The sequence below is a fragment of the Ruditapes philippinarum genome, unplaced genomic scaffold, assembly GCF_026571515.1.
Source record: "Ruditapes philippinarum isolate M1 unplaced genomic scaffold, ASM2657151v2 ctg9319_1_1_1_1, whole genome shotgun sequence".
NCBI lineage: Eukaryota > Metazoa > Mollusca > Bivalvia > Venerida > Veneridae > Ruditapes > Ruditapes philippinarum.
In genome coordinates this window covers 108924-131150 of record NW_026856118.1, presented here as the reverse complement: position 1 = coordinate 131150, position 22227 = coordinate 108924, and the positions used below count along the sequence as shown (strand labels likewise).

General features: G+C 31.3%; 1 protein-coding gene across 1 annotated transcript in view; it reads left to right on the top strand.

The window, feature by feature from the left end:
• Positions 1–1089: 1089 nt before the first annotated feature.
• LOC132745430 (nuclear receptor subfamily 1 group I member 2-like) overlaps positions 1090–22227 on the top strand; it is a 51979-nt gene continuing 30841 nt past the window's right edge. Inside the window, exon 1 of the mRNA XM_060734345.1 lies at positions 1090–1583. Within this exon, the coding sequence (XP_060590328.1) occupies positions 1581–1583 (3 nt within the window). The 5' untranslated portion in view covers positions 1090–1580. The remainder of the gene's footprint in view (positions 1584–22227) is intronic.

Below are 22227 nucleotides of genomic sequence, written 5' to 3'. Positions count from 1 at the left end.
AATTTTCATTTTTCGATATTTTACGTAGCTTCCGTTATTCTGGTACCCTGTCCAATTATGATTTCCTTAGAAGTGTGCGGGTGACCAGTCAGTCTACACATCCGTTTTCAGTCAGAACTCCTCAGTCTTTATCGTTTTCTTGCAATTCGAAAAGTTGCGATGTGTCGAATTCGGTACTTTGGACGAAAGTTTTCAAAACCATCACTTTGCAGGTACTCGCGTTACCGTAAAGCTCGCTTTGCGAGCAGGCCCTTCGGGCCTGCTCGTCGAGCTCGCTATTACATAATTAATAATCAGGTGAGCGATATAAAGACCATCGTGGCCTTCTTGTTGATTATAGTGTTCATTTCTTAAGGTTTAACATACACATTCAAAATCAAATTGGATTATTAAAGGGCTACCTTGTTAGGATAAGGATGTTCAGGTTAATGAAAAGCGAAGAAAAGGGAGACCAATGCGTATGAATTTTGATAAGCGATATATATAATGCTTGTTCGATTTGTATATTCCTAAAATAACCTAAATAAGAAAATAGTCCTTGTGAAGACGAAAAAATCCGCCCATTCAGAGTTTATCGATGCAGATGTAACAGTTATGCATGCGGGAAACAAATTTCACATAATAATGCATTTCATTCTTTTGACATTATAAAAGAATTAAATTAAATCTGCTAGGGGGATATTTCCACGTGTTTGCAGAAACTATAATAGTAATGATAAACGCTTTATTTCATGAAGGTAACATATATTAAGAAATTTATACATATATCTTATTTACAATATGGCCTTAAATTAAACAAGATAATGAAATTCACAAATATGTATACACATATCAAAAACTTAAACAACAAATTGACAGACACGTGCATACATCAGACTCATTTAAATTGTATATCAAGTAAATATTTTTTCATATTTCTTATTTAAGCAGTATAGAGACGAAGACTCTTTAATAATTGACATATAAAGGTAAATTATTCCATACTTGCATTGCATTATTTTTAAAAATTCTTTTAACATATTTTGTATTAGATCTTACATGTATTATTAGTATGTTTCTATTCGTAGTTGATTTTTAAAAGCTTATAACTACGTTTCATTTTTCGAGAATACTATGATATCTGTAATATAGGAAGGAGTCAATCCTTGTATAGATCTAAATACTAATAATTCTGTATGTTACGTGCATCTATATTCAAAAGTTAACCAATTTAATCAGGTACGTATATTAATATATATACCTGCATGATTTAATTAAAAACTAAAAAAATTAAATATGTTACAAAACAACAACTTTTTTACCAAAATTAGGTGAAAGGCCACATGTTAGCAAGGAAAAACTAGATTTTAGGTTTTTCATCATTTCTTTGATAAGGAAAAGACATATAAATATTTTTATTTAAATATTTACGTATGCTAATCTGTGAAAAGGATTCTGTGAAGTGGCGATTTCACATACCATACAATAGCACGTATCGGATACTCTACTGGAAATAACATATCAAACAAGCAATGTCACGGTCATAAAGTACTTACCGTAGTGTAACGGCCTGGATATTGGATAGATGTGTTTGCAAAAAGATGGTATGTTGACTTAGTTATGTTATCATTATTATTATTATTTAATTTTCTGCTTATTTTTTCAACCCATTTGCTTATTTTCTCACAAAAATAACGTGTCATAATGTTGTTAAATTAATGAATTATGATAATATATATCTAACTTCGGATAGAACAATTTCGGTCATTAAAATTTTAACAGATCTCCATGATCGAAGTAAGTAACTTGTATTGCTTTGGCAGCCAAGGATATTTCTAATCAACTTTGTTTGATTCAAGTAGTTAACTTATGTTAATTAATCTGGCTAGACTTAAGCATATGTTGGTAGATAGTATATATTTCATTTAACATTTTACACATTATGGCATATAATTTCTTCAATATCTACTTAGATTTCTTCAAGGGTTAGTGTAATATTTAGTTAGGTTAGAGGATTATGAAATATAGATTTTGACGTGGACAGAATCTTAAAATGCTCTGGACATTAATTCTTTCTTTTATTGATCTGACTGAGAATCTGTTAAAAAGTCAAGTTGATCATTCATAATTAATAGTCCAATCTATTAGATGTTACGGGCTTGTTATAGTCACGGATTCATTTTACATGGATCGGACACTCCCCGTTAACCCTATATAAATGCTTAAATATCTTGTCGTGCACCAATAAAGGTACATAGATCGATAATTTATCGGCGCTAAGCGAAAATGCCGTTCGCAACGGATACCTACTTTACAAAATACCATATAGCTTTTCCATTTATTATCTGATTAATTTAATTTAAAGTTTATTTTCAAGAAAAATGCGTGTTTAATTCAAATATCTAATTTAGTTTTTAAAGATACAGACTATCTGTCCGCAAAGACGATTAACTTGAAAGAAATTAACTTATAATATAAAATAATTCACAGAAATAAAGACAAATTTCAAACATCAATTTCTTTAAAAGTTTTTATTAATTAGCAATCAAGAAACATTTTTGTGCAATGCAACCATTAAACCATGTAAAAAATAATTATCTTAATCTGAATTGCAGTAATAATTTGTGCTTGAAGTAAAAGGGTGTCAAAGTGTAGAGAGTATGCATAAACAATAGGTGAATATTTTTTTAATTCAAGGTATTTGTTAACTAAGCGTTGCAGCCTTCTATCGGCATATTTTCATATATTAATACTTTTGCGGCACAAAATAATACTTTATCAATACATTTATATGTGTATAATTTTTCACAAAGCAGCAATAACACCACATACTCTTGTGAAAATCTGTCATATTTTGCACTCTGCGTGTTCCACCATCTCTCATTCTGTCCACCTATATCCGATGTGCGATTACGCGCATGCGCACGACGAGATTTTAAGCTAAACGATAGTATCTGTTCCTTGTAATATAAATCCGTGTTATAGTTAATGGTGGTTAAAGTAAAAATATCTGAAAGCTGGTCATATCTAGAGAACTACATATATATCTAATAGATATATATATAAGAGCTTCTAGGTTCTGCAAGATGGACAAAATCGCTAATGACATAGTTGCCATGAATAACAGTCAACCCGGCACCAAGTCAATCCAGCCTCATAATTAATCAATCCGGCTCAACATTATTTCTAGTTGATCAATCCGAACCAAAATATGTCAATTCAGCCCTAGAATTAGTAAATTTGAGTGTAGGACAAAAGCCCTTCGGATCAAAAGCGTAGGACAAAAGCCCTCCCGATCAAAAGCCCTCCCGTCCAAAAATAACATGGCGGACAAAAGCCCTCCCGTAAAAATAACAGGGTGAACAAAAGCCCTCCCATGAAAATGACAACTCGGACAAAAGCCCTCCCATGAAAATAACCATTTCCCAGTAAATTTGGATCAAAAATGAATACAGTAAACTCCGCTTATAACGAACTCATTGGGACATTCAAAATTTGTTCCTTATATCCGGAGTTCCTTGTAAGCATATAGCGAATTAGTTCCTTGTATCAGGAGTTTTTAAAGCGAACGGATTTACATATAACGAACTGATTGTTTACCATCGTCCTCCATTTTTAAGAGCATTTGATTAAGTAAAAATAGTCATATATTTGAAAATCCTTTGCTATTTCATTTTTAGTTTTACACCTCTTCTCATTTGCCCATAAAATATCATATTTTGTTCTAAACTCATTGTTTTCCGTTTTCTTTCCATGATTAAGAACAAACACGATTTTCGAGTTTTCCTTCCTTTTTAAATTGAATATCTTCTATTATATTTTAAGGGTGACTTTTACAAATGAAAATTTCTTTTCATTTCAATCAAGCTTATTTTGTAGTTTTCAATGGATTAGCAAGCATTCGTGATTATGTTGCAAACCGATTATAAATGATCATGATTTTTTTACTCGAGCAAAACTATTAAAGAAAAGAAATAATAGATTAAAAAGAATACATTTTGTAACCGTTTTATCTTGGTGACAAGAACCCATGCAAAAAATATCCTTAATAGAAAATTACGTACTACTATACAAATTCATTTTCATGCACGGTACATTCGGCTGAGTTTTAATCCGTGCCAATGAAAATGAAAGTTGAAAATGCGGGATCTATTTACGGATAGCCGATATTTTGGAGTTCGTTATAAAAGTGTAATTTTCTGTACTTTTAACTAAATTGGGACTAAAAAATGAGTTCCTTATAAGCGATAATTCCTTATAACCGTGTTCGCTATAACCATATATTTTTATATTAAATAAAGAAGGGCAAAATTCGGGCCAAAATAAATTGTTCCTTATAACCGGAAGTTCGCTATAACCGTGTTTGCTATAAGTGAAGTTTACTGTATTCTAATTGATGAATGTTCACATAGAAAATAAAAATATGTGTATATTCAAATCTGAAAAAAAAAACACCTTAATTTTATTGTTTGGTCTCTTTCATGTTTTTATTTGATGTGAATCAAAGTTTTTTTGTGAGTACATCTTTCTAAATGCATAGAAATGAATTTATGTCTTTGTGGGTACTGTCATTTGTTTACTGATAGCGAGATAAAAGTAACAAAGTATTTTTTGTTAACCTGTAACTTTGAAAATATTGTAAGACTTATTTGTGTTTTGTCTTACTTCACAGTCATGTACTGCTCCTAAGTCAGCTGTCCTCAACAGCCCTGAATGGAAAAAGTTAACGAAGAAAAAGTGTCACTGAAACGTAAATAGATAATGATAAAAATAGGACCAGGTTGGCCAGAGACAGGCCTTTCCCAGTGTCCCTATAGGTCAGATAATCACTTTAATCAGACCCATTCCCAATACTTAATTTTCCCAATGTTTAAAAAAAAAGTTCCCAATCTAACTGAAATTCCTGATATCCAATGAACAACTTTGCTAAGTTCATTCTGGTATAAGACCTCACATTTTAGCATATTTGAGCATATTTGATTTTGTTATGCTTTGTTTGTAATGGCAAGACCTGGTACACATTTTATTGTATAGGCTTGCAAGACTGAATAAATTTATTTATTTATACATTATTTTTAATTTTATATAATATTATATAACAATAAATGCTGTGCAATATATATTTTAAGCTCTGAAAAAAGTTAATTCTGAAAAGCTTACATTTACATGAAATTTACATTTTGCTTCAATTGTTATTTAAACAAAAAGAATCCAGGGGTACTACAGACAGCTGACCAGTGAATACCTTATTATTATAATTATGTCTTACGCAGTAATTTAAGATAATTGCATTGATATTCAAGAGGATAGCACTTTCAAAGGCTGTATTCAGTCAGTTTCATTTAACAAAATTGGTAACTTTAATTTTGAAAAATCCATGACATAGTTATGAGCAAAAGAATGTTAAAAGTTTAAAATGGGCTATATTTCATCCAAAATCAATGCCAAGCGTTATGGGCCTTTACAGTGACTTCCATTTATAATCTTGGAAACATGAATTGTATCAAATTTCAAGGATACCTTCAATATAGTGTTGAAGATTGATGTTGGCTTGCATACTAAAAACTTCAATCAGAAAATTCTCTGTGTTAACAAAGATCCAAAATCCATGCTTAGAGTTAAAGCTGTATGTCCTCGGATAAGCCTCAAAATTTCTAGAAAATTATCCTTAAGATAAAAGTACTAAGATTAAAAAAAAAAATTAACATTCAAGTATTAGTTTATATGATAATGCAATGAATGACTTCACCATACATATTATATTTCTGCTGAGGGACTAAACACAATAAGGACTTTTTTTTTATTACTTTGACATTTATTAAGTTACTAGATTGAATCTGGCATTTACTAAATAATTTTTCTTACATTAAAGTTGATTTTTTTTTTTATGCCCCCACAAAGTGGGAGCATATAGCGTTGCACTTGTCCGTCGTCTGTCCGTCCGTACGTCTGTCCGTACGTCCCGAAATCTTGTGAACGCAACTCCTCTTAAACCGGATGGCAGATTTTGCTTAAACTTCTAGGGATGAACAACCTTAATGTGTAGATGGTAGTAAAGGAAGGAATTTTCGCTGCGACCAAATTTAACAGAATTATGGCCCTTTGTTGATTTTTTCACTATATACTATGTAGAAATTTTGTGAACGCAACTCCTCTTAAACCGGATGGCAGATTTTGCTTAAACTTACAGGGAAGAACAACCTTAATGTGTAGATGGCAGTAAAGGAAGGAATTTTTGCCGGCGATCAAATTTAAGAGAATTATGGCCCTTTGTTAATTTTTTCACTATATACCATAAAGAAATTTTGTGAACGCAACTCCTCTTAAACCGGATGGCAGATTTTGCTTAAACTTACAGGGAAGAACAACCTTAATGTGTAGATTATAGTAAAGGAAGGTATTTTTGCTGCGATCAAATTTAAGAGAATTATGGCCCTTTGTTAATTTTTTCACTATATACCATAAAGAAATTTTGTGAACGCAACTCCTCTTAAACCGGATGGCAGATTTTGCTTAAACTTTCAGGGATGAACAACCTTAATGTGTAGATGGTAGTAAAGGAAGGAATTTTTGCTGCGACCAAATTTTACAGAATTATGGCACTTTGTTGATTTTTAGTTTTCAACTTGTGGCACATGTAGTCTAAAAAATATTTGACCTAGAGTCATAAGATTGACAGAACAGTGGCGTGTGGGGGCATCCGTGTCCTATGGACACATTTCTAGTTTAATTTTTAAAGCAGCACGCCTCCAGATTCATGCTAATTTTCATGAAAATTTTGAAAATGTATTTGAATGTGTAATATTGTTAAGTAATCAAAAGGAAGAAATTTACACATTTATATCAATGGCACTTACAAACCACGTAAATTACCAAAAAGTTGTCAAAATATGCATAAAAAGCCTGTACTGCGCTAGTAAAGAAGTAGAAATATACTGGTAGATGTTTAAAATACCGAAGAAGAAAAAGCAGTCAGTAATCACACATAATATGTAAAATATTACTTTAATCTTGATTTTTTTTCTTTTCCTTACAATTCTTACAACAATTTTCTCAAGTTCTATATTATTGAAATATTTTGACTCATCTGGAGGCATGTAGCTTTAATTCATTTTCAAAATATTCATGAAAATAACGATAAATCTGGAGACATGAAGGCCATAATGTTAGTGAATTACAATGAATACCTAATTTGCTAAAGAAGTTTTAAATAATAATGTTGCATGCAGAACTTAACAAGAATTTTATATGTTTAAAAAAAAAGGACATAATAAATTCTGTCAAAATCTAATAGACTTATAATGCTGGAGTTATTTGTCTTTAGACAGTGACCAAATTAATATATGATCTAAAAAAGTGTGTGATGTTACATGTATGAACAAGTAAAATGGTTTCCTGCGGGGAACATTTTTAATGATATAAGGATATTTCATTTAACTATTTACAACATTGTTTGGGGGTGTGGGGGGGGGGGGAGATAAACGTTTGCATCAGGAATATAGTTGACAATAATCGATCAATATAGAAGAAGGTCTTTGGTGACTGGCGACTGTTGAAGACCAGAGAAGGTCGAACATAAAACAATTATTGATTTTAAGAAAATTATTAAATAGGCCTACCATTTTATGAATGATTCCGAGCAAAAAAAGTAAACACACAAGTTTACGCAGAAAATATCTCTACTGTATTTATTAGATGCCACTTCGTATATTTTAATCTTGTAGATTTTCAGTTTAAACAATTTATTGTTTGTAAAATTTGAGATAGATGTTAAAGAAACATTGATAATTTTCAAACACATCATTCAAGTTTTTCCACCTTAAGCAGTAAATAATCATAGAAAATTAGAAATATCACGTAATTAAGTCTTTTGTTCTTAATGAAGTGCAATTCGGAGGTAAATCCGTAACGTACCGGCAATCGGTATTTAGCTAGGTTTATTAACCAATCATGTACAGTTTACAGATCACATGCTCCTCCATGTACCGAAAACACCTGTCACGTGCTCCTCCATGCCTCAAAAGTTAAACGCGTACCAATACCCTGCGGTCTCCGGACCGCAGGGAACAAAATATCATCAACTGTGGTTGATGAGATATGATCTTGTACACGAAGTTTAACATAAAAACTTGACCCAATTTTAGTCAGTTACTGACTGATGCCTAACTAACCTGATGAGAAGGATTACCCCTGGCACAATTCTTTAAATAGTTCAGCTGAATATTGGCCTTAAATTGTCAAGAAAATAAATAAAAGCCAATAAAATAAAATTATCAAAAGTAACTGCAAAATTATTGTTTTGTCACACATAATATTATGAATGTTTCTTTATTTCAAGTACAAGTTATTTCAATATTTTTGCAGCAATTTGTGAGAACTTTGTTTTGATTCCATTTTAATGATCATATAATAAAGTGATTTAGATGGATAACCCAGGGCATAATCTTTTCATAATTTTATCCCTTTACCTCAACTAGTACTAAAAGGCCATGAACTGGTCAATTAAATGGTCAATTAAAAATCTTTACAATAATATATCCAGTGTATAAATGTCATTATACAGGGGTTTGTTTTGATTTTGTTCAGTCAGTTGACCTTTGTTTTTTTTAAGGCTAAACAAAGTGATATCAATTAAGATTTTATAGCATTGAGTGTCATTCTTAAATGATATGTTATATTATTTATATTCATGTTACAATTATGGATGTTATACAACATCAGATAGCAGTAAGTAAATTCTTATATTTCAGTAATATCAGAGATTCAGTTAATTATACATGTATACAATTAAAGACTATTATACTTTTTTAGTGTTATGTAATTCAGGGGTTACATTTTAATTAAGTTGTATACAATTCAAGTACATTATTATATACACATAATTTCAGAGTTTTATATTAGTGTTGTATTTTAAGTGTTATATAATTTATTTATTCAAGTGTTATAACTATTTTGTTTAAGTGTTGTAAATTTAAGTGTAATATGTATATTTCAAGTGTTATAATATGATTATAATAATTATATTTAATTCAAGTGTTTTTATACGCCTGTGGGGTCATATAATAGTTTCCCTTTTGGTGGGTGGGTGGGCAACTGGGTGGGGTTGTATTGTTGTCCTGGGCATATCTCTTACATGCATAGAGGTATTTTAATGAAACTTCATAGAAATGTTAACCATATGAGAAGCTGTGTCGCGCATATGGATCAGGCCTCTAGGTCAAAGGTCAAGGTGCCACTTAGAGGTCATTGTAAAACATTTGTCTGGAGCAAAACTTCTAGATGCATGACAGGATTTCAATATAACTTGTCACAAATGTTCACTTTTGTGAGGTGGAGTGTCGCGTGCAAAGTTTAGGTCCCTGCAGCCAAGGTCAATGTCTCACATAGGGGTCAAAGTTCAGATAAAAATATGAAAATGTGTATTGGGACCATCAACAAATGGTCTTTATCATGACTACTGGTGTGAAACATGTAATTTAGGTTAATATATGCAAGGTCAATGTCACTAAAAATCATTGTCAAGGTCACTATAGATGATAAAATATTGAGACTTTGTCCAGAGCATATCTCCTACACATATGAAGGGATGGTATTGAAACTTCATACAAATGTTCACCTGTCCACTATGAGAAGCTGTGTCGCACGCATGAACCCTGGCCTCTAGGTCACACTTAGAGGTCATTAAAAACCCTTGACGGGAGCTAAATTTTTACATGAATAGAGTGATTTCAATATAACTTTGCATAAAATTTGTTAACTATTGCGAGAAAGAATGTTGCGTGCAAAATTTAGGTCCCTGCGGCCAAGGTCAAGGTCACACATAGGGCCAAAGATCAGAATATAAAATCACTACAGATGAAAATATATCCAGATACTTTCCGGATATTGCCCAGAGAATATCTCCTATATTCATATCTATCAGGGTTTTTTTTACTAACAATTTGACACCGATAGTCGGCGTCTTCCCCTCGGTTATTAGCCATGTTTTTTCCCAAAAATTCTATTTTCCCTTTGAACAGTTGTTATAAAGGGATTAAATACTTAAAAGGTAAAAAATATTAAGTTTTTCCATTTCATCAAATGAAATCAACCAATTGTTGCCCACATTATCCAAAAACATTGCAGAAAACTGCAAGTAGTGTATGAACATGGCGGCTGCCAGTTTTTTTCTTGGCTATTTTCCATACTGAATGGTACTATTTCCGGAAATCAAATGCTATCAAAATATCATCATTTTCTTGGTTAATTTTTTAGTAAAGTAAGAAAGTATAAAATCTTTCACCACCATACATATTAAAATGTTGTACTGCAAATAATAATACTTTGCAGGATGCTAAAGTATAATTAAAGGTAAAACAGATGTTGCTGTAACTCTCTACTATGTAGTTTAGTATACAGTATGTATAACAGGATTTTCTGTTTACATTTTAATTTTCCCAAAATTGACTTGTTTCGTATATTTTTTCCCCTCCCAGGTACCAGCGTCTTCCCCTATTCCTAAAAAAAAAAATCCTTTCTATAAAAACTTCTGTGACGGGCGTATATTGCGACAATGTTGCCCTTGTTTAATTTATATTTTTAATTTTTTTATATATTTGATTTGTTATATTGCAAGTGTTATGTATTTCAATTGTTTACAAAACTTTTGTTTTTTAAAAAGGAACACTTATGAAATACAGTCGACTCTCGTTATCTCGAAGTCATTTGGACCGTCCAAAAAATATCGAGATAACGAAATGTCGAGATAAACATATTAGGGTTAGAACAAGGCGAAACTGATTTTTACATAAGACATGTGCATACCTTATGTCAAGTCAACTATAGTATCCCAATGTCTTGTTTTCATAGGCCTAGTCAATATTTAACAAAGTAACATAAGCGGATGTTTACCAGCGGAAATACGGGTGTCTGTGTTAAAAACACATAGTGAGGTTTACTCAATAATACACCAATATAGTGAATAGGATATCGGATATGGTTGACCCGGATATCTTCCCGGGTTATTTATCGGGTCTTTCTCGAGATTGTTCCAACGCTGATTGATTTGGTGGTGATGTTGTGAAACAATATTGCAACGATAGCGTTTCTATACTTCCACTTTTTCATTTACATTTAAAGTCATAATGAATTGATACAGTTTTCGAATATTTAAAAAGAATGTAAAATTCACTCATTTGGGACATAACTCAATCATCACGCTAAATAGATTAACTTTTATAAAAACAGCTAAACTTGTTACAAACATAATCGTCATTATGACGCTTGCTATTAATTGGGCAATTATCGTCTAGATTGCGTTTTTTCACACGTCTGAAAGGAACATCGAAGTCGAGATAAACAAAGGATAATAGTGTTAAAATAACTGTTGGGGCTTAAATTTTACATCGAGATACTGAAAATATCGAAATAAAAATATCGAGATAAACAAATATTTCCAATATAGATAATGAAGGAAGAAAATCGGGACTTTCAAAATTTCATCGAGATAACGAAATATCGAGAAAAGCGATGTCGAGATAACGATAGTTGACTGTACAATAGTGATGTAAAATCTCTGACATTAGAGGTCACATTATAAAAGGAAAGAAGGAAAAGCTTTACATTTAAGAAGTCACAAGCTTAAATCAAAGAGTATAGTGACTCACAAACTTCCATTAATGAAAGCCCTGGATATTGCTTTAAAACTCTAAGCGTCCATAATTATCATGTAACATTAATTTTGTTTTGAAAAACTTATTTATGTCATTGAAGTAAATGTAATATTCCTGTCTATATCTGAAGGAGGGTCCTTGACTGAGTAGTTAAGGTTGTTGACTTTAAACCACTTTTCCCTCAGGCTTCACCACTGTAGGTTCAAATCCTGACAGGGACTTTGGATTCTTTCTTGTGGGGAAGATATCCAGCAATCTTACGGAACATTTGTGGTTCCTCTCAGGTGCCCATACTTGCCTGAAATAATGCACGTAAGCTAGAACATAATTATGACCTATATTGCACTGTTTCAGTGTGGCATAAAACCCATAAAACATGTCTGAAAAATCAGGATTGTGAAATTATCATAACTTTTATTTATGTAATGAGATATTTGATTCATTAACAATTTACTTAATGATTGATGATCTTGTACTATAATGAACATTTCTTGTGATAAATAATTGAACATCCTGATATAATTATGTCAAGGCCTGACTGATTATAGTTTAGTGCAAATGTACTTACATGTTCTGTAAAAGACAAAACACTTTTTCTGTATTTAACTTTGAGCTCCAGAGCCTTAAATATGATCAACATTAATTTTGCAAAAAAAATTCAAATGTTATGTTTATCACAAGATGTCTTGAAAACATTTTTAGAAATATTTACATAATTAAGGGAATGAAGAGCAGAGTGTCTCATTGCTAGAAACATAATAATTCTCCTAGATATGATAAATTTTTTGTTCCACTTTACATGACTGCAGGGAATTTCATCTTTACACGTTTTCAGATGCAATGATGTATAGAGGAAGTATTGATGGTTGCTTGATTTTCTTTACATAATTTAAGTTATATTTATCATATCTGTTTGAATTTTAAGAGAATCACTTTTAGATACTTTTACATCAAAAACAAAAACAGATATTGATACAAAATAGTTAGTTAAATCAATGTTATTAAAGAATAGTTAGTTAAATCAATGTTATTAAAGACTCCACTGAGGTTTTTTGTCATGACGGGACTGATTTATTAATTTTCCATTTGAAGTAAGGTATAGACTAATAACTTGTTTGAAAAGATTCAGATCATTTGCTCACTCTGTTTTTCCTCAATAGTTATTCTAGTTGGTGTCTCAAAAGTCAGAAACGGCTGGCCCTTTCAGTAGGGGTGACACTATAATAAACAAGACCTTTACCTTTTTATTCTAAATCGGCTTTGTAGAATAGCATTATATAAGAATTATTTTATGCCCCCACTGAAACTGATGCATATTTTGTATTTTTCTATAGAATTTAGGCTGATTCGCATGCTATCTGCAGAGCTACAGATATATGCTTTTGAGGTAATTGGGTATTTACCCCTCAGGACTTGGCACACAATTGGGTAACACAGAAACAAATTGGGTATCATTGAAAAATTTATTTATTTGTGTAGATTAACCATAACTAGATAATGATGTATGCTTGTTTTAGCTGAAAAGAATTTCTCACCGAAAGAAAAAGTGCAGAAAGTAAATTGACCTCAGTCTGGGCCACAATGTAATTATCTCATCAAAGTATAAGCTTTTCCGTAAAAAAATAGTTTAGTCAGCAGCTCCTGGTAAACAAATGGAAAATGAAATTTCAGAAAGGGAGCTTAACAGGCTATTTTAAATTTGTTTGGCTGTTTTTGCCAGGTGAAATAGGTTCTGAGATATTGGAAATACCCTACAGAATCAAAACAAATTGGGTACTGAGTCTTTGATTTGTTTTTCTATTACTCAAAGATTTTATTTTAATTGGGTAAATTGGTCAAAATGATTTGGTAAATACCCAGATACCCTGCTTATCTGTAGCTCTGTATCTCAGAAGCTCTATGAGTTGTATAATGGTTAACCTATTCCAGCAAGTTTATCTTAAATTTCCCCTAATTGCTTAATTTGTTAATTCAATGATATCTTCCATATTAAGTAGGTTGATACCTTCAATGGTACTCTTACTTTTTAGCTCGACTATTCGATAAGAATAAGTAGAGCTATTGCAGTCACCCGAGCGTCGGCGTCCGCGTTGGCGTAACCACTTATGTTAAAGTTTTTGTAATAGTTCAAATATTTTCAAAGTCCATAGACCTATGGCTTTGAAATTTTGCACACTTGTTCACCATCATGACCCCAACCTGTAGACAGGAGGAGGTAACTCTATCAAGCATTTTGACAGAATTATGCCCCTTTTTCGACTTAGAATTTTTGTTAAAGTTTTTGTAAATTAGTTCATAGATTTTTAAAGTCCATTGACGTATGGCTTTGAAACTTTGCACACTTGTTCAACATCATGACCCCAACCTGTAAACAGGAGGAGGTATTTCTATAAAGCATTTTGACAGAATTATGCCCCTTTTTCAACTTAGAATGTACGTTAAAGTTTTTATAATAGTTCAAATATTTTCAAAGTCCATAGACATATGGCTTTGAAACTTTGCACACTTGTTCACCATCATGACCCCAACCTGTAGACAGGAGGAGGTAACTCTATCAAGCATTTTGACAGAATTATGCTCCTTTTTCGACTTAGAATTTATGTTAAAGTTTTTGTAATAGTTAAAATATTTTCAAAGTCCATAGACATATGGCTTTGAAACAAAATAAAAAGATTCAGAACATGATATGCATTTAATTGAAGTAGGGTTTGTAACATTTAGCAATGACTCTATTTTTGTGCAGTTTAATAGCAAAAATTTCTTTTTTATGCAATTTATTCTGGAAATTATACAAAGAAATGTTAGATTTTCATACTTGTTTTTGGATGTATTTTTTTTCAGAAATTAAGCAATGATTTTGTAGCTTCTGTATACAGGCAGTGATTTATCAATTTATACATTTGAAGAAATATAAAAGGTCTAGATATTTTTGTTTGAACAAATTGTTTTGACAATCTCAATTTTTACTTATATCAGTTATCATAATGGTTTTGCTTTCACTCAAGGCATTATTTTATGTTTCATAAGCAAAAATTAGATGGTATCAAAATTAATGGGATAGAGTTAATATTGCTACTGACTGTCATGAAAAGGTACATGTAGGAATAGAATGAAACAGAATAAAAAATAATTCAACAGTTTAATAGAATTGGACAGAATTGTACATTAAATTATTTACAACTAACAGTCATTTAAAAATTACAAAGTGATTGAAACTTTAACCTTACAGGGACTTGACTGATGTTTTCTGACATGATGGAATTAGAAATATGTTTTTGACATTTGTGTACCATTTGATGGTCTGAACCAGTAACTTGTTTGCAAATTTGCCAATCATTCCCTCGCCCTCTTATTCTTGAATAATAATTTTTTGCTTGACATTTTTTTGTTTGAATTTGAAATAGAGGTATAATGTTACAGTCATGTTGGCGTTTTGAAGGATTTTTCATAGTTTAATGGCAGTTTGAACTTGTAACAAGAGGCTTTTAAATGAAAATGACCATTTTTTACAATATGTTCATGCAGTAAAGGGTTTAAAGGCTCCTGAGCAGGGTGTCCATTAGACCCTTGAAATGACGATTTGACTCTTCAAATTTCCTAAAGGCTAGCTGATTTGACCCTCTAAATTTTAACTGGAGGGTCATATTTTGATAAAATTAAGAGGATTTGACCTTGTCATTGGCAAAACTTTAAGTCCATACTGGTCAAAATGACCCTCAGGATTCCATGGCCAGTCACGGAACCCCTGCTGAGTAAACAATGTATAGAGTATTAATCTCTTAAAAGAAGAAACATTTAAGTTCAGAAAAGGAATCTTTTTCATGATTTTTTTTTTTCGAATGTTGTCACTGAGCATTTTTGGAAATGATGTTAATACGAATGTTCTAACCAATTTGTTTCCTTTATTGAAATTCGTTTCTAATTGTGTTTGGTCTAAAAACTGACTGAACCTAATAAATGTGACACCCCTAGTTGTAATAAGATGTGTTCTGTTGTTGGAGTTTAAAGCTGATTACTTACATTATGATGACCCCATTGTTTATGTTAAAAGTGTTCCAATTAGAAAAAGTTAACTGATGAATTATAATAATTTTAATAATGGTAGAAAATAATAGTGAAAAATTGATAACTTACTTTTAATCATGTATTCTTTGGTATTTAATTTTTATGAAAATTCAATGTATGTTGATTAATGAAATTCAAAAACGATAGGAATAAAAGAAATAATAAATAAATAGTAGATCTAATTATTTCAATACTAATGGCATTTAAATCACAAAATCTTGTGTTTTTAAGTTTCATTGGCTCTTCAGGCCATTAATCTAAGAATGATAATATAATAATAGTGATATAAAGAAAATTCTGACACAAGACACAAAATCATCTTGAAATATATAAATATTAAGATGACATCTAACTATTTATAATTGTTCAAACAACAACCCCCCCCCCCCCCAAAAAAAAAAAAAAAAATCAAATGAATTGTTTATAGATACATCAAAGAAGAAAATCTAAAACCAATATGGCATAATTATCTCATGTAAATAATTGATACCTGAGTAAGTTATTTATATTCACTCTAGTAATTTAAAAGCTGAGACTGACACCATTTGTCTTATATTTGGGTCATTTGTTTAATGTTAAAACTTAAAGCATTGTTTATTAGATGTTATGATCAATAATATTCATTTGCCTTCAATAATATTATCATTGAGCAATGTTTACTAGTTTTATGCTTAAATGCATTTTATGATCGTTTAGTTCTGTAACTTTATTGAAGTTGAGTTAACCCATTACTTCATGAGCATTTTGTGAAAAATGGCTGTTTTCATTGAAAAGTCTCCCGTTACAAGTTCAAATTGCTATAATACTATAAAAACTGCTTCAACACTAATCAAACTTGGCACAAATGTTGACTGGACCATTGTCCTTGCAACAACATGCTCAGGCTTAAATTTTCTGTTACCATGGCAACGAGGGGACATCTCAAAATTGCCAAAAATCACTATTTTGCGTTGATTTTTTCCACCAAAATTGATTTCAAAGTGCTGCAACTTCTCAATGGATTGAGATAGAGTCAAATGCTTTTCAGCGTTGGTTACACGTTACCTTATGAACAATCTGGGGTCATTTACAGCCTCTCACAAGTCCAAAATTTTCTTGGCGATGAGGGGGACTCCGCCCCACTTCAAACCCCCCCCCCCCCAAACAGAAGGGGGCACATCCCCCTTCTGGCAACCCCCTGATGTATCTTTTGGTTGGGGGCCGTGCCGAAAAAGAGGTCACTTTTTTTAACAACATTTCTCAAACAAAAACAAGTGTTTGGGGCCTAAATAAGGCATTTTTTCATCATTTGAGACAACAAAAAGGGGGGGGGGGTGAAAAAGGCTTTAAAAGGCGTGTATATGAAGTAATGGGTTAATTAACAAAAGCAAAAAAACAAAATTTTACCACTTTTCTCACTGCCCTTTCAACTTTGGATGGTTATCTTCAAGTTTGATAGACCATTTAGATTTAATTATTTATCTTAAGAACAGTATTAATTGTGTACATACAAAATATGATTAGGGCTGTAATTTTTACCATAATTTTATTATGACATCTGGTTGAACTTTTGTATGATATTTAGATATCAAGTTTTCTGTATGACAATTAGGTTTTGTCATATTATGAAATTCAAAATAACTCTAATGGCATTAAATTATGTAAAACTGCAGAAATAGACCCTTTTTCCCCCAGAAACATTAATTACATTGTAAAGTTTACATAAAAAGGCATGCCTTAAAGCTGAACAAACTGTTAAGAATTTGTAGTGAGTGCGATTGATTATTCTTTTTTTTTGTCAAAAAAAAAGAGAAAAAACTTCCATGAAATAAGTTCTTGATGTTCTGCAGTGCTTGCGATCATTCCCTCCTAACATAATGATTATAATAAATCTATAATAACAGTTTAAAAATTTGACCTGGACCTTTTATTGACCTGTCAAGGTCAGAATATTTGCTTACATTGTCTTAACATAATGTTTAGCTCACCTGACACTAGGAAGTGGTGAAGTTGAAGTATAGTGATGGGGCTATGTCTGGTGTTATGAGTCGTTTGTCGTCAACAATTGAATTTGTAACACTCTAGCTGTCACTGTTTTGATTGGATCATCATAAAACAGAATGCCTCAATAAAATACAGGTCAACTTCGAGTGTTCTTCATCTGTTTGACTTCAGAAATAAGTCTAGCATCGTCCTCATGAGGCAGCATGGCTCTTAATTATCATAGAAATAAATAAAATTATGATTTATAACATATTTCCATGCAAAACTTTAAAAAAAAAAACATAAGCCATTATTATCTTAAAGTCATGTCCCTTCTTATTTATTATTCATTATATTTTTTTTCCATAAATATAAAAATTATTAATATATGACAGCTGGTATATAAAATATGTCTATAATATTGTATCTGTTTGCGTGATGTTTGATTTAACTGACAAAGTTGTCCACAATAATGATAGATAGTCATAACAATTATGGTTTAGTGTTTAAAACATGCCATTTTTTTAGGAAGGTGATTTGTTCCTATTAGTTTTAAAGGGAATTTCAAATAATGCTTTGAAATTGAGATTTGGTCTCAATTTGAAAAAAATTGAGATTTTCAATGAATCTGAAAGAACAATTAACTTTGTTTTTTTTGTAGGGACAGTCATTTAGATCAATGTCTGGACCATTGTTTTATTCTTTGTGAACCTTAACTTTTGGGACCATTTTGTATATGATAGGGATGTCCATTTTTTTCTTTCTAATTTTAAATCTAGAATTTTTTATCAAAAAGTTATCATTCTTTGTAATAGAAATCTTCTTCTATAAAGAATATAATTGTAGCAAATATGATAAATCTGGACATCATAATTAGTCACATAGTTCTCGAAGACTGTTCCTGCAAGGAGGAGCAACTAAGGTATTCCTCCATCAGTAAAGTGGGAATTATTGCCTTATGACCTTGGTGTGACTGAAAACTCAATAGAAAAATAAATAAATAAACCAACAAAAACACATAAGGTTATAAGTATTTCAAGTTGAAGATCTTCAGGTGAAATTAATTATTTGGTTAAGACAGTACATTTCAGAGATTTTATCAATTTTTCTTGCTACTGAGCCTGCATGACAAATGTACTTTGACAACAATATAGAGTATTATGTACAATGTCACAAGATATTATTGATTCTCACTTTAAAGAAAGCAGTCAGTTTATGGCAGTCCTGGCATAAGCAGTGATTACTACCTTGGTTATGTTGTTTGTATGTTGACTATTATTACATGGATTTATTAGGAAACAGTTTATGTTTCTGCGGAAAGTTGGTTAACAGAGTAAGTGTTCATTAATACTTATAATAAAAGATAGATTATTGGTTACATAGAACTTGTTTGTTGGTAGATATGATTATTGTACACATGTTTGTTGTTTATCTGTGCTCTCTAATAATTGTATGAGGTTGAATTATTTATTTGTATCTTGGTAAGGAAGCAAAGCTGGAATTAGCTGGTGTAATTTCATTCTAAAATTTTGTAACTAATAATAAGTTAACTGTGTATTGCTATCTAAGTGGTAAAGGTGAGTGACCTGATTATTGTGTAATTCTATATTACTCATTACCTCTTTGTTTATTAATAAAGCCACAGTAGGTTACATACTAAAAAATTAATTCTTCAATAGATGCTGAATTGAAGCTTAAAATTCAGTGAGGTTTTTTCATATGGTGGGTCTAAAATTATGGCACCAAATGGTTGTTCTACTCATATGCCTGTCTGCACCTTTAAGTAATTCATGGGTTGGGAGTCCAAAAGTCAACATTTGATAAATTTTGACATAAAACCTTCAAAGAGTCCCTTGTCAAATGTTTAGTCTTCAGTCTTCATGACTTATTCGTGAAAAATTCATGAATTCTTCAAAAAGGAAATTCATAAAGACTTGAATCATGAGAACTGCATCACATGTACATGAAGTGCAAATGAGACAATTGCATGAACAATGCATGAAATGGATTTACCCCCCCCGCCCCCATGAAAATCACTAGTAATACTTTAATATATGTTACAAATGTGTGTACATATACTATTGCCATGATTTTATTTTATAAATGGCTATGATAGATTAGGTCCTTGAGTAGTGAGTGCATTTTACAATATTGTAGAATATACACCTAATTAATTGCTTTAATTGACTTTCAATTTAAGATATTAAAATTAAGTTTCCATGAAATAACAGCATGTATAATGAGATGACTTCAAAATTATTTATAATCATGATTTCAATAGCCAGTAGGTATAATAATATTATCAATAATTGTTCAATTTATATTAATTTATGTAAGATTGGTGTGAAACAAAGTTCAATAACTTTAATTTACATAACCAGATTGACACATTAACTTTAGTTTAGAAAGTTGAGTTGATGGTAGATGTTCAGAGAGTTATGGTACTTTGGTACTTGCATCACACTTACAGTTTTTGTGTGCAAGTTTGTATCTCTAGAGTTATTAAAGGGAATGGGTTGAAGCTTCACTCACTAAATATTTGAAATCACTGTCCTGAATGCCCATAACTCTTTCATCAAATGATTTTAAAACACAAAGCATGCCCCTTTTCGAAAAGTCTACAATATCCAGGCTCTTAATTGTTTCACAATCAAGCACAGTGAATTATTAAGTCAGGCATGCTGGGCACTCTTAAAAATATCAAATCAGGTTAATAAAATCAAACAATACAAACATCAAAATTCTGTTGTGTAGAAACAAAAAAAAAACACATTCTTGCATCACTTGATAAATCTGTAATTTATAAACTGTTTCTATGTCAGCTCGACTTTTTTTCGAAGAAAAAAGAATTTATAACAGCTGCTGCAGTCATGTTGACATTTTAGTTGTCCTCCGAAAATTTAATTGACATTGGTCATCATTTTTTGTATTTTATTTTTTTGGATTGCCTTCATATCTTGACACAACAACACTTTGGACTTATAGACCTTCAAGATGACCATAGTTAACTTGACCTTCAATCATAAATATCCCTGACCTTCAAGTTGAAAATAATTGTTGATAGATAAAAGACCAATATGTCTTCAAAGCAGTGCAAAATTCCCATATTGTCAATGAATTTATTAAACTGTTTTCATTTGTGTTATTTAACTTTTAACTATTCTTCTATCTGTGCTTAGAAAACTTACAGGCAACAACTACTTTGTTAGAGTTGCTTATTACTGGTTATATTAAACATTTAAACCTATGTTGCTGTTATGGAGCTGTTTAAATCATTGAATTTTGTCTTATATTAGTATCTTACTTATTTTGTTAAAGACAATAAAAAAGTCAAAATAGTTTTGTATTGCCAAGAGATCTTGCTGCTATGTAATCTATTAATTGCTGCCTTGGTTATAATTAGCATTCTATTATAAGGCCATGATGACACCACACTAATGTTTCATTATGAACGTCTTGCCTGGAAATCAATATAAATGTACTCAAGCTGGTTGTAACTCTGAATGATAATATTTATAGTGTACAAATAAGATTATATATTTCAAACTTGAGACTGTTACATTAAATTTTAGAACCTGATTATTAATCAATAAAAAAATTGACTTTTATTAAGCTTTTTAACCCAGCATAGTTTTTACAGTGAAAAGTATTAAAGCTTACATTTTGTGTTAAAGCAGGGCTTAATGTCATGACTCACTAGTGAGCATTGGTGTTAATATTGGTTTATCTTTTTGGTTAAGTTGGTCAGTGTTAACCAACAGGTCATTAACATCAATATAATAAATCTATTTCATTTAAGGTGACAACGGTGTCAATTATCACTGAAAATACCTAAAATGAGATTTTTTGCTAAGTAGATTTATCAACCTTTTCTGAACACATTCGTGATTTAATTTTGGAAGCAGTTAGTCCAAAAAATGTGTTTTAAACGATTTAAAACGGTACCTATACTATTTGTATCTGCTATTCGCGTAACCTGTCGATTATCGATAACGCTCCGCCCCCTGTTGAGGCATCGATGAGGGAAATCGGTAGTTCCATATATCCGTGAATTTCAGGTCCATACTGGTCCATACTTCTCGTAATACATATATCGTTCATCTACCGTACATCTTTTATGAATATCTCAACATTTAGCCTTTTTTATAAATTAAGAAATTGTCGACCAATGTACGTAACATAATGTATGAAACATAAATAATTAAGCATAGCGGCAAATCGCACGACCACGGGGTTGATTAAAATGTAGTTGCTAAAATATCCATAATGTGTGAAAATAATTTGTCTGTCCCGTTAATCTGATATATATTACATTGAGTTGATAGACTTTTGTACGGATTCAAGGGCTTACTTTACATTCAACCTCGTTTTCTAACAATGTCAAGTAAAACAACAACAGACGACATTTTTTATGTGAACGCTTATATGACTTGTGGTAAGGTGTCCCTGACAACTTTTTCTAAACCATTTTAGATTGTCTAAGGATGATTATTTCTCTATGAATAAAAAAGATATTAAAATAAATTCTCAGTGAAAATAAATTCTTCGCCAGTAAATCCGACACAGTACT